We start from the raw sequence: 14,917 nt of genomic DNA, 5'->3' as shown, positions 1-14,917 counted from the left end.
GAGGGGTCCAACTTTATTTCCTTGTATGTAAATAACTAGATGTCACAACACCATTTGTTGAAAGGACTATTCTTTCCTCACTGTACTGCCTTGTCAAAATCAGTTGACCATAGTTTTAATTCTCTCTTGTTCCTGTAACAATCTACCTCATACTTAGTGGCTTAACCCAACACAAATGTATTAACTTACAGTTTAGTAGATCAGAAGTACAACATGGGAACAACTGAGCTGAAGTCAAGATGTCGGTCGGGCTGTGTTCCTTTCTGGAGGGTCTAAGGGAGAACCCATTTCCTTGCCTTATGCAGCTTCTAGAGACGGCTCACATTCTTTGGGTCATGATCCCTCTCTTCCATCTTCAAAGCCAGCACCATTGTATCTCTATGACCATTCGCTCATAGTTAAATCTCCCTCTGATTCTCTCTTTTCAACTTTTAAGGACTTCTGTGATTACATTGGGCCCAGCCGATAATCCAGGATAATCTATTTTAAAGCCAGCTGATTAACAATTTTAATTTCCATTTCTATGAAACAATATTCACAGCTTCCAGGGATTAGAACATGGGTATTTTGGGGAAGCATTATTTTACCTATCCAAACTATCAATGTAAGGGGTTGTTTCTTGACTCTGCATTCTATTCCGTCCATCTTCGTGTCTATCTTATGCCAGTACCTCATCATCTTAATTTTGTAGCTTTGTAGTAAATTCGTTTATGCATTTAGTTTTTTTCTCCCTTGTCCTGTTTTGTAATATTAATTGCTCTTTTTGTTTTTTGTCTCTAATAGTGAGAAATATTACATCTCCTTGTGAACTCTCAGCAGTTTCAGAAACTTCAATAGAAAGATGGTGGAGATATTTCAAAAGAAGCCCTTTCTTAGCCCTTATCACATCATTAGTATGATTATATTAGTACATAAACGAACTCCGGACTGGTTGTGAGGAACAAGCAAAATTTCCATGTACCTATAACATCTGAATTAGGCAACTTACCTAAAATTCTCAGCAACACCATCACTTCAACAGAATTCAAATCTGCCTATCCCAGAATTTTTTATATCAGTTTGTGGCTCCCAAGGGTTGTAGATTCCTCCAGCCTCTCAGGATTTTACAGTTTGGGAAATAACTAACAAGGCAATTAAACAAAATTGTATATTGACAAATTGGGTATTATTTCATGATGCAGAAAAAATTTTTGAGACTACTATGTCCAGGTGAAAATGTAATCAGCCATAATTTGCATTCTTATTCTCTCTTGAGTTGTGTAGAACTAAACTAAGCATATGCATGCTCATGTATTATGTATACTACATTACTCATATGCATATTAAAGCACATATGTTCAATGATTCTAATATTTTTATTCTATGTTGAATATGTTTCTTTTGTCCTTCCAAATCCATTGGCTACAGTTTTAACCTCCTCTTTGCTTCAGGATACCCAGCTGTATTTACTGCATTGGTGGGCTCCTTTGCTCTCTATCTACTTAATGGGTTTAACCAGAGGTTGTCACTGGCAGGGAAGAGAGTGAAGTGAGAGCGGTTTCCTCCAGGCTCCTTACCTGCAGAAATGCCACAGCTAGCTGCATCCCTGGACCAAGACCATAGATTCTGGCAGGTGACTCTCTTTCAAAGTTCTCCCTCCAAGACTCATAACCTCTCTTTCTTCTTGTACTTTCAGGGGTAAGGGAGGTAATAGGTCTCAGAAGTTACTAGTCCTAGAATTTTTACACTGTTCCGTGGGAATTCCCTACACCACACACATTGCTTTGTAATAATCCCTTTATTAAACCTTCCCCAAATCAACCAGTTTAAGTGGCCATGAGCTACCTGCCAGGTTCATTACATCATACTGGTCCTAGAAGTACTTTCAGGAGATAATCATTCAAATAGAATTGGATTGTTTACATATTTGAGGATTAGATGTATAAACCCATCATGGTGGGAAATGAGGCACTGGTAATCTACGGCATCCAGTGCCATCAAATGTACTTAAATGATCACAGATGGCATCATGGAATGAAGGACAGGTAGAGGGCAAAGCACTAAGAGATTAATTTTCTGCGGCACAGTCATACAAATAGAGATTGTAAATATCATGTGATGAGTTAGCTTCTGCTGAAATTTAAACCTGTGAGTATCCAACTGAAAGAAACAAACAAAAAAACACCAAGTAGCCAGAAAGTCAGATTGCAGTGCAAAACTGTCAGAGATATGATAGGACCAATTACTCACAGATACCACACACTTTAGATGGTAACCAAGTATTGACAATATCAGGTCAATCTTATTTAATAAAACTCAGAAGGGTTTTGTTTAAGACTGCCATTCCTCAGGGATAGATATATTCAATCACAATTTTCTTTTATATCCTGCATTGAGTTTTGCTGAATCCAAATATATTTATAACAGATATGTATCTATATATGTATATTTGATATTGATAAACGCATAGGTACTGATATTTCTATAGGGTGCTGGGTATCTTCCATTTGCCCCTCTAGATTAACTGCCAACCCTTTCCATCCTGCTCTCTACTCCAGGAGACCAACCTGTACAAATTGTGTCAACTAATTTGGCCAATAGTAGAGGACCTGAATGGAGAAAAAAGCCTGAGTTCAAAATATTTCTTTCTGGAATCTATCCCTGCAGGGTCAGGGAAGGCCACATTCACCCCTAAACAGAGGCCAACGTTTCTGTCTGGGTGCCCTTGCCACACAATCTCTCTCCCTCTTTCTCTGGGTTCTGGAAATGTTCTTACCACTTTTCCCTTGAGGCCTAGATTTAGTAACGTGCTGTGTCAAAGGACTAATCTACCCTCTGGTTTTCCCATACTCTGCTCACACCTTTGTAAATAGTCCCTTTATTAAATTCTTCTTAAATTGGCCGGTCTGAGTGGGCCATCTGTTTTCTGACAGCACTCTGACTGATACATTCATAACTATTAGGATGAGCCCTAGAATCAAAGCTTTGACACTTACGTCTCTGAGATTAGTTTGCTCACATATTTAAAAATGTGCAAATATATCACTTGCCAGGGAAATGGGGCACTGATAAGCCATGGTATGTAGTGGCATCATGATAATTTAAATGACCGCCAATAATATCTTAGCATGAAGTGCAGTAAGAGAGCAAAGCATTGAAATACTAAAAACTTTGAAATTGCGATAGCTTTGGTTATAAAAATCACGGGGTCTTTTGAATTGAAAACTCTGATTATCCTACTGTGAACACGAAAGGGAAGTTGGGAAGCCTCAACTATAGGTTTGAAGAAGTTTCTCATGTCCTTTGATCCTTTAGAAAAGGTATGGTTCAGGTCCGACCCAGGGCCTGATTGTAAGGACTACAGAAAAACAATACCAACTAAATGCCTAACACGGTCAGAGGTTTTACGGTAAGCTGAAAGAATTTATGGAGGGAAGACTTGGGACCATAAAAGAATAGAATAGGAATATTGGGCAAACCATCCTTGTTCGAAGAACTGTCCCTAGCTTCCCCCACCTGAGGGAATCAGCTTTCCCCTGCACAAAAGTCTTCCAATGACTCCATGTAGGGAGTTGCCTTACGAGCTCCCATAATTCACCTCAGCACCCACCCTCTACAGTGAAAGTTAAGTATCACTAGCCCAGAGGAAGAAATCAAAGACTTGCTCTTAGAGGAAATACACACTAGAAAAGTTTTCAGATCTCACCAATCTGTATTGGCAGGAATTTGGGAAGCACATATGGGATTGGGTTCTAAAAGTGGTAAACCAAGGAGAATGAAACGTAAGGATTAATCAAGCCAAATTTATCAACCCAGATGCACCCATATAGAATTCAGGAACTTGTGTTTCCTTAAGAACCTTAGGAATTTATACTATAATTAAACATTCAATATAATTGATTCTTTTGAACTATGTGAATGCTTATGGAAGACAAAACATTCCAAAACAACGATAACAAAATATGTTAATATCAATACCATAGATTTACTTTCCTTAGTTTGTCTATATTTAGTGTTGTAACTTCCTTAGATTATTTATATGCTTATTTTTAATCGTTTTGTGTTTTAGTAATATTATTTGGAACTTTCCTGGAGTTGAGGTAACTTTACAAGATAAAAAAAAAAAAATCTTCTCAGTCTAGCAGTGGTTTCTTATCTGGAAAATAGAACAGTTTTCTTAAAGTAAGTACAAGGGAGCAAAATGTCAAATGGTTAATTTTTCTTTTTTATAGTTAAACTTTTAATGTCAATATGAGTTTTTATATCCACTATTTTAAACAAAAGTTTGTGTTTCTTTGCCAAATAGTGTCTCCCTCTAAAATAATTTTTTTCAATTCTCAGCCTGCATTACATAACCCATTTTATATTAGTATTATATATATATTAATTTAATACATGAGATTTGTTCAAGAATAATTTAATATTGTAATAACTTTATCCTAATTAATAAGTGTACTCAATCTTCATCCATCATATCAGAGATTGAGTCTCTGATATTGAGTCTCATAATTAATTTTTCATTTAAGAACTATGATCTAATTCAGAATACTAGAATTATCCTGTCTCAACTTGCTTATTCTGTATGAAACTGTTACTGATTACTACTAGTAGTAGTGGTCATCAGTGGTGATTATTCCTTTCTGATCTTTGTAAACCTAATTTTACTAGAACTACTTGAAAATTATAATTCTTTACACTTCTTATTTGCTGCTTTTACCCATAGACATGGCATATCTATATTTATTTAAATTTCTGTATGTTTTTATACACTCTATTTACTTAATCATATCACTACCTTTAAAATCAAATCAAAATGAAATAATCTATTGTATTTACCCCTCTTTTATTTTATATTTTATTTTTACTCTTGGCTTTCACTAGTTCAATATATTGCAATTAAAAATATGTTATTTTGGTTGTTATCTTGATTTTTTTTTGATACTCAGAATATCACAACTTCACCAACATGAGACTCTTTAAGTTGGTTCCTTTTGTCCCTGTCCCCATCATTGGTAGAAGCATCCACGTTTTCTAGACACAACAGACTCTTTCAGGCACATATATTTTCTCACTCAAAAAACACTGACTGAACTACCCTCTCAGAATTCCTGATTCTATTAGACAGGCAATAGTACTAGGGATACAAATTTAGGTGCAAAGTGTGCACACACAGAATATCACGGGACATAATGGGTTGTATTATTTTAGTATGGATAGAGGGGTGGTCTGAGGTGTGTCTCTACACTGTTTCATGAGCTGTAACTAATAGATTGACTGAGCAGGGACTTAGAATAAAACAGCAAAATTAGTGACAAGGAAGTCGGGAGAGGTGTATGGATGGATCTCCTGGAAAGGACAGTGAAGATATTCATGTTCCATTATAAATGTCCACTAGGGGGCACTGCTTACAGAAAGGACATTCAGTGATCAGGTAGACAAACAAGCGCACTGAGAATGTTGGTGAGCTCCTTTCCCTGGGAAGCTCTGTACTCGGACAGTGGGCACATTGCAAATTGGCGGCAGCAAGCGGGGAGGCTACGTATGAACACAACAGAACTGGTTTCGCTTTTATTTTTGCATCTCCTTTTAGCCATCTTCAAGACAATTCTAATCACAGGCACCACCAACTTGTCTCACCTAACTGCTGCCACTACTCTGTTTTTTGTTTCCTAAAGTCTGCTTCATGACAGCCAAGGCAATTTAAAATCATAAATCAGATCATAATATAGTACCGCTTAAAATCCTCAGGTATTATAATCAGGATAAAATCTAACCTCCTTACCATGATCTAAAACTGTATTACTTAAAGTATGGTTCAAAAGCCAGCAGATGAACATGTCTGGTGTCTTAAAAAAAAAGAAAAAATTAAACGTATTGGGTGACATTGGTTAATGAAGTCACATAGGTTTCAAGTGTACATTTCTATAACACATCATCTGTATATTGCGTTGTGTGTTCACCACCCAGAGCTTGTTACAAGGGAAGACTCTGGCCCTGCCTCAGACTACTGAACTAGAATCTGCACTTTAACAAGAAACGTATGTGATTCATATGCATATTCAAGTTTGAGCCCCACTCGTCTAGAAGATCCTGCATACTTTGTCCCCTACCTACTTTTTTTTTTTTAAAGATTGCATAGTTATATATGAGTTGATTTTTGTATATGTGTGTGATAAGGGTCCACTTTCACTCTTTTGCATGTGGATATCCAGTTGTCCCAGCAACATTTATTGAAGAGAGACTACCTTTCCCCATTGTGTTCTTGGCACCCTTGTTGACGATCAGTTGACCGTATATTCCTGGGGTTATTTCTGGGTTCTCTATTCTGTTCCATTGGTGTGTATGTCTGTTTTTATACCAGTATCATACTCTTTTGATTACTGTAGCTTTGCAATATATTTTGAAATCAGCAAGTGCGATGTCTCCAACTTTGTTCTTGTTCAAGATTACTTGGACTGTTCATGGTTTTTTGTGATTCTGTATACATTTTATAATTGTTTTTTTTCCTATGTCTGGGAAAAATGCCATTGGAATTTTGATAGGGCTTACATGGAGTTTGTAGCTTGCTTTGAGTAGTATGGGAATTTTAATAATATGGAATATGTCCTTGTGCCGACCATGTCCCTAGACAGCGTATATATGAATGTGAGAAATCTTTTTTTTTTGTCTTTAACCTTGGAAATTTTAATTATGATGTGTCTTTTTTTTAATTTATTTTTTAAATTTATTGGGGTGACAATTGTTAGTAGAATTACATAGATTTCAGGTGTACAATTCTGTATTACATCATCTATAAATCCCATTGTGTGTTCTCCACCCAGAAAATGTGAGAAATCTTTAAGTGCTTTTCATATGACTTATGAACTAGTCAAACCTAGGCAAGTGATCTGTCCTTTTCAGATTTAAGTCCAGTGGAGTCTTTTCTGTCTGTAGTAGCTTCCATTGCAATCCAGAGTTAGTGAACTCTGAGGAGACAACACCTGGGGACATCTAATTCTGCAAGACTCCAGCTTTATCAGCATAAAATAGAACTGGACATTCCAAAAAGGTTTAGATAGATGTGATACTTTTTAGATTGTGTTCACACAACAATTCTTAAAATTTGGAATACAGTCGGGAAAAAAGTGGACGTAATAACATAGAACTTCCTAAGAGGATGAATATTTGAGGCTTAGCTCAATCCACAAATGTATCTTTTTTCCCCCAGTAAAAATATTGGAAAAATAAGGCTTCAAGGGCTCACCTGGGGAAATTTAAAAATATCTATTCCTGCGTCTATTTAATTGACTCAGGATAAGGCTTGGGCATTGATATTAAAAACAAACAAACAAATGGCAACAACCAACTATAGTGCATTTAAGATTTGAGAATCACCAGATGAAGTGATATTATGACGTGGAGGCATTAGGTGGCTCGTCTGGCTCTTTGTACATTAAAGGTCCTTAATTAATGTTAACCTTTTACTTTCCTCTCTTCCTCTTTTCCTACCTTTCTTCCTTCTTTTATTCTCCTTAGCTCCAAAACAAGGGAGCAATGTAGTGGTCTAGATATTTTATGGCTGTTTGAAAGATGAATAAACTGAAGCTCATGCAAGTGAAATGGTGTGTTTGAACTCACAAGACTTTCCTGACCTCACTGTTTTCTTATAAACAGTTTATGTTTGGTTGCTAGGCAATAGTAGATGGTTTCAGAGTTTGCTATGATTAGAGAGAAGAGAACCTAGGGTTCAAACTTGCTACACGGATAATTGAGAGTATAGACTAGAGTCATAACGATCTCTAAAATCTAGTTGATTCTAGGAAATGACTCTATGTATGGTCTCTGAAGTGGGCATTTTAGGTTTTGCTGTTCTTATGATGAATACACACCCATTTTCATGATAACCCGTATTAGGCAATAGAGAAGGATGAAGGCCCCCTGGACACGTGGGAGGCATGAAACGTTTAGCCAAGATAAAGGTTCAGATGCAGGGGGGAGAAAAGAGGGGAGCAACCAACAAACACATCCACCAAAAATCCTTCAGAACAAATAATTAAATTGTAATGACCGATCTGGGACATTATCCCACAAGAATCTAAAGTTCAGCCTCAGGTTTTAAAATGAGAATCCTCAGATGACTTAGGGATTCCACTGTGTATGCGTTCGTGATCTTTATGTTTGTTCTATAAAAGGGCCGAGTTGGATTATAACAGTACGTATCTTATTTGTAGTTACCATGGCTAAAGATTTATTTCATCCCCATGGAATTGTATTTTTTGTACATGGATATCATGTCTGTTTTGTTTTCTGTTAGTCATTGTTTGCATGAGTATGTGGTGAGGACAGGTATGAAGCACATTATTTCTATGCAACACTTATGGCCTTAGGGTATGTTTTGTCTGCTATGTCTGTTTGCAATTGACTATTGAGATATAAAAAAATAGTAATGGTAAAATAAAGCCATCAGTTGTTTAACTTAAGGACATTTTGGAATTAGGTAAACTCTAGTATAAATTATGGCTCTGCTAAATACTCTGACTTTGAGAAAGTTGTATAGCCTCTCTGATCATCAATTTTGTCATCTTTGAAATGCATATAAATATATTTTGGAGTTATTGTGAGGATGCGATTTATTATCAGCAAAGTACCTAAAAATGCTTGGCATGAAACAGACAATTATAGTAAGTAGCAATTGATACCTCTATATTTTTTTGGTGATTGTTTTCTTTTCTATAGAAAAAGCTTTTTTTCTGGGGTGGGATGGGGAGGTGATTTATTTGTCTCTACTGAAGTTCAAAATTTGTTAACTTTTGTTATGACCTTTTCCATCATGCCGTTCTGGCTGATGTTGGGGGTGACCCTCTCTTAGAGCATGGCCTTTCAGGAACCCCTCCTTTCATATTTTCTTCTTTCTCCTCCAGATCCCAAATATTTGTTCAAGAAGATTTGTAAAACTAATTCATATTAAGTGGTAAATTATCACCTGCAGTGGCATTTGTAAGCACTCTAAGCAGTGTTTTTTTATTTTTGTTTTTTAAATGATCATTCATTTTCTAGTATAATTTTCATAACTTGATGATAGACACATAAGAAAAATATTTATGGGCTTCCTGGTAAGCCTTCTTAAAGTTCTCTCTTAACTGGATGGGGAATAAAATTATGATGCTATTTTTAATTTTCTTAGTCCTTAAATTAATTTTATAACAATAAATTTTGTTAATTGATGAAATGATAACTAATAAAGAGACATCACAGATTTTGAAAATAGTAAACACACATAGGGTTTGTATGAGTTCGTGCAGTCTCTAAACGTTTCTGTAGTGATATGTCACATACTTTAATATGGTTATGTCTAATAGTCCTTCTCTTAGAACCCAAGTAAAGTGAGTAAACCTGGAGTTCATGTAATATTGTTAGCTATAACTTATTATTAGCTTGGTGCAAAAGTAATTGTAACTTTTGCAATTGTTTTTAACCTTTTAAATCGTAATTACTTTTGCACCAACCTAATAAGTTCTTACTATGTGTTAGATGTTGTGCTAAAACTTCTAGATGCACTTTCTAATGTAATCATTAAGATAATCCTATGAATTAAGTACTAATATAGTTCCCACTTAACATGGGAGAAACATGAGATTTAGTGAAGCTTAGAAACTTACCCGAGTGACCCAGCAGAGAAACAGTGGGGTCAGAATTCAGATGCAGGCTGTCATGTCCAGAGTTTATGCTTTTACCCCTTCACTACAGTCTCTTGCAAAATTATCACTGGAAAATGAGGTACCCCCTACGACCAACAATATTACTGCTATCTGTCAGTTCTATCTACCAAACTTAATAAACAACTTAATCACACATTGGAAAAAATGATGTATTCAGTTATATAAGTGGTTTAAATGAAAGGGTTGACTTTCAAAAATCCAGAATTTATGAGAAACATCAGCCTTTTTAGTTTGATGTAAAACATATTTTAAATTTCTTTCTGTGACTTGCAGAACAGAAAGAGGAGTCATTTATCCATATAAGACATAAAATGTCTAATATGCTCTGTTTATATGATGCCCAAATAACCTGACCTTGAGGAAAGTATAAGTACCTTTTTGGTACGCATTGAAGCTTCTTGCATCAAGCCACATCTACTGTTTTTCTTTTCTTTTCTTTTTTTCTCCAAACTGAATTAGATGATTTTTTGAGCATTAGACCACGTTGTTCAGAAAACAAAACAAAACAAAACAAACAAACAAAAAAACCTAATAGGGAGTAAATGACTGTTTGACTATATGCTTTAAGTAAAGTCATAGCTACCGTGAGGGTGAATTTATTCTTAATCTGAGCTCAAGACTTAAGAAACGTAGAACTAGGAAGGATTTATTTGAGTTTCATCAACATTTAATAGTGTTTATTATGTGCTAGGGACAGGAGAAACATAAACAAACATGACAGGATACCTGGAAACCCAGTCAATTGGAGAGATAGATTAATGCATTTTTTTTGACTAATGCATTTTTATTCACACACACACACACACACACACACACACACACACACACACAATGTGTTCAAGGGATAGAAATCGTTCAGCAGAGGAGACTCTGATTAACTCTGTCTGGGTGAATTAGGGAGAGTTTCAGAGATTAAATAGGAGTTTTCCAGGCAGACAAGTGGAAGGCATTTGGCAAGAGTGGCTTTTGCCTTAGGTGGGAGAATAGAGCGTGTACAGTTAACTAGGAGATGGCTTGCTTGATTGAGATGTGAAGAGAGAATCTACAGGTAATTACAAACATCCAGGGCTTTGCAACCCCATGTTTAACTTGTGAGTGTGCTTCATACTATAGATTTTATATTTACTTACAAAGGTACCTGTATTCCTCTTATCCTTATGGTGAAGATGTAACTGTGTGTTCTGACAGGAGCAGACATTTTGTATCCTGAAAAACTGACAGTTGAATGGGTTCTAGCTGGTTTTCAGTAGTTGAAGGCATAAAGGAACTAAAAATATTCTTTGAGGCCACTGTGCATTAAGAGTGATTAGGGAACTATAATATTTTATTGAGTCTTCAAAATATAGACCACATTTAGATGTTGAACCAAAATATTTATGTTCCTTTAAGTGAACACAATTCTATATATACATGCATGCTTATGGGACAAAGACATTATTTTTGGTGTGGTTTCATTACTATTGATATAGATATAAATATATTACATACATGTGTGCTGTAGATGCTTACATAAAGTGTTTATTCAGTAATTCCTCATAATTTGGGACAAATTGTTTACTGTCTGAAAGACAGTCTCACGGTCATCTGGGGGAGTGAGGAATGTCAATAATTCCTGTTCTGTACACTTTACAAAGATCCTCTAATGAGGATCTCCTGGGTCATCATAATGACAAACATGTATTAATCCAATATATATATATGTCTAACTCTGTTTTTGGTGCCATACATGCATTATCTCATTTACCACGTCCATCAACTCTATGAGGATGCCATTCTTGTCCCTCTCCTACCGATGAGGACAGTTAGGCACAGGTTGGTGGGGTGAGTTGTCACGCCAGCAAGGCCTGTCAGCTGGTGAGTGGTGGAGCAAGGCATGTGCACAATTGGCGCTCTCCAATGGCAGGTCCCGGCATTTCGCCCCCAGTTGTGTGATTTCCTGATTGTGTGTAATCTTGTTGTCAACTGAGAAACTCACCGCAAATGTCATTTGTTATAATCACTCCTAAAAATCACCCAAACATTTCTTGTTTGCAGTAGAACTTTTTTAACGCTGTTTGGAGGGCCTGAGAGGGAACTCTGTAACCTCTCCTGCTCACTCCTTTCCTGCTAACCTGATGAAAACAGGACTGTGACTTAATTTCTCTCTTCTCTTTCCAGGCCCATGCCACCTTTACCCCTGGACTTAATATTCTACATAATTTAGTTCACCAGTTCACAGAATCATTTGATTTTAAAAACCCTGATTTAAATCAAAATATAAGAAAGCCTTCTAAAATGTATTGCATACAAATCAATATTATTTGAAAAAGGATGTTTTGCATAAAGTGATCTTTTTCATGACCTGCAACTCCTTGGTTCTTAAACGTCTTCTTGATAAGATTCTTCATTCTCTCAGGAATTCATCTGTTTCCTTTCTCACAACTTTCCACTGGACGATAAGCTCTGTGAGAGCTTTGAAAATATCTGTTGTGTTTACCAGTGTATCACAAGCATCTGGTACATATTAGGTTATCAAAAAGATATCTTTGAGAGGAAGAAAGGAAGAAAAAATCAGAAAGAAAGAGAAAGAGAAAGAGAGAGAGAGGGAGAGACAGACAGGGGCGGGGAGAGGGAGGAGGAGGAAGAGGAGGAGGAGGAGGTGGAGGAGGAGGGGAGGGAGAGAGAGAGAGAGAGAGAGAGAGAGAGAGAGAGAGAAATGAACAAGTGAGTGGAAGAATGATACGCAGCTTCTTCTTGTCATTGTAACTGCCTCCCTCCAGGACTTGTCATTATCCTGTATCTCTCTAGGTCACTGCTTTTAATCTGCTCCAGACTGGAAGTCAGTTAACCAAATGTATTAACTCTGTGTATAAGCTAAAGAGGGTAAGGAGTGATCACTGAATAGACCTAGTAACTTCAACTTGTCTGGATTTAACTTGTAAATCAGATTTTTAAATATATAATATGTTAACATTATATAATTTAATATGTAACATTAATTAATTTATTACTATAATTTTATTAATATTATTTCTCTGAAATGGTTATTATTACTGAAGTAAACTCCAGATAAATGTAGCATCAGTGTATGTGATTAGGGCTGTTAATATTAGGTGGTATATATTTGTGGATCACTTTCTACAATGTGTGACCATTGTCTTAATTCTTTATACACATTATTTAATTTAATCCTCAAATCCTCACAGAATTGGTTCTATCATTATTCTCCTTGTATACATAATGAAACCACTCAAGACCCCAAAGTACGGCAGTGGTGATGATGGGAGAAATGGTGATTAGTGAGCTCCATGACTGGTTTGTGTTGGTGGTGGGCAGTTTTTGTTCTTTAGGGAACCAGGGTGTCTAAGCACCAGAAAAGTGCATCATTTGGCACAGTAACAACACAGGCTACTGTTCCTCGATTTACTTATAGGTTAGTGGGTGCTACATGAAGCAATGCCCTTCACTGTTTTTTACTTGAGTGGTGCGTTATGCTGTTGTATTGTTAGACATGAACAAAGGCATGGTTGGGTCTTTTAGAAGAAGTAAGGCCAGAGCAAGGCTTTGAAGAATAAATAGAGTTTGGAAAGACTATGAGTAGGCAAAAAACAAAATGAAACAAAACATTCCCTTAGAGAAAAGAGAAGACTTTCTGCTTAACTGTATGCAGTATTTGAATTTGAAATTCTTAATCTTATCAGGAGAATATTCCCTCTAAAAGCAGAAGAAAAGCTTTCCATTTGTAGTACAACTCAGATACTCAAGATACAATCTCAGAACAAGACTTCTTCTCGCTCTTACTTATACCTTAAATTTTCACCACTGTGACATATATGACATTAGATTGTGTCTTCAGGTGAGTGGATAGCTTGGTGAGAGCTAGGTGGCCTGAAAAAATGGATATGGTAAAAGCAAACTTCACTGTGGCTGAATTTGTGTTCCTGGGGCTCTCATCGCAGCCAGAGATGCAGCTCATTCTTTTTATTATGTTCTTGTTCTTCTATTTATTAACAGTGGCTGGGAATGTTATTATTATCACTGTTATCCAGATAGAACCTCGTCTTCAAACCCCCATGTACTTTTTTCTCACTAATTTATCCTTTCTGGATATCTGCTACGTATCCACCAATGTCCCACAAATGCTGTCCAACATGGTGGGAAAAAAGAAGACCATCCCATTCTCTAGCTGTGCCACTCAGATGTACTTCTCTCTCTCCTTTGGAATGATTGAATGTGTACTCCTTGGCGTCATGGCTTATGATAGATATGTAGCCATTTGTCATCCTCTTCATTACACTGTCATTATGAACCGAAGCACCTGCGTCCAACTGGCAGCCATTTCTTGGTCCAGTAGCTTCCTGAGTTCCATGGTTATCAATGTCCTCACCTTGAGTTTGCCCTACTGTGGGCCCAATGTCCTGAATCACTTCTTTTGTGAGGTACCTTCCATCCTGAGGTTGGCTTGCACGGACACCTCGTTCACAGAGATGGTCGTTTTTATCTTCAGTATCATCATCGTCTTCATTCCTTTTCTTCTCATCGTTGTTTCCTATGCCCGAATCCTTCTATCGCTTCTCAGGATGCAGTCAGCCTCTGGGAGACACAAGGCCCTATCCACCTGTGCCTCCCACTTGACAGTAGTGGCCTTATTCTACGGAACTGCCATCTTCGTGTACATGAGACCCCAGTCCAAGTCCTCCCGGGCTGGGGGCAAGATAATTGCGGTCTTCTACACTGTGATCACACCCATGTTCAACCCCTTGATCTACAGCCTAAGGAACCAGGATGTGAAAGGAGCTTTAAAGAAAGCAATCGCAAAACAGAGGACACAAACGCTCTTAATGAGACACTAAGGTTAACTGTTCATCTAGGATATCTGACTCCTGAATATGAAGTAAGAGAGTCAAAAGCAGCTTGGGCAGTGAGCATCCTCCCTGCCATTCATAAAAGACATATACATTCATCTGCGAACTCCAAAGGAAACATGTCTCCCCCAAGGACAAACCACAGCTTTAGTGTCTCAGATCAACTCCCTTTGTTGTGTGACTACCATTTCCTTACTCCCTGAAAAACCTTGGTTCTCTAAAATCATAGACTATCTGAAATTAATTGCTTGAAATTACATCAGTAAGATGAAACATTTTACACCTGCTGGGAGGATCTAAAGCGCTTTGATATAGAGAAGCATTCTTAATTTCCAACTCATATAAAAGGCTTTTGGATGCAACGTTTAATATCTGTCTTAATTTTGTAGTGTCTAA

At 36.9% G+C, this 14,917-nt stretch overlaps 1 protein-coding gene across 1 annotated transcript; it reads left to right on the top strand.

Annotated features, from left to right (window-relative positions):
- Positions 1 to 13,552: 13,552 nt before the first annotated feature.
- On the top strand, positions 13,553 to 14,509 carry LOC109435467 (olfactory receptor 2G3). Its single transcript, XM_019713403.2, has one exon. The coding sequence runs from the start codon at positions 13,553 to 13,555 to the stop codon at positions 14,507 to 14,509; it is 957 nt and encodes a 318-aa protein (XP_019568962.2).
- The last annotated feature ends 408 nt before the right edge of the window (positions 14,510 to 14,917 follow it).

Source organism: Rhinolophus sinicus, linkage group LG06 (genome assembly GCF_036562045.2).
Source record: "Rhinolophus sinicus isolate RSC01 linkage group LG06, ASM3656204v1, whole genome shotgun sequence".
NCBI lineage: Eukaryota > Metazoa > Chordata > Mammalia > Chiroptera > Rhinolophidae > Rhinolophus > Rhinolophus sinicus.
The sequence above is the reverse complement of the archived record's forward strand: the minus strand, read 5'-3'. Positions and strand labels throughout refer to the sequence as shown.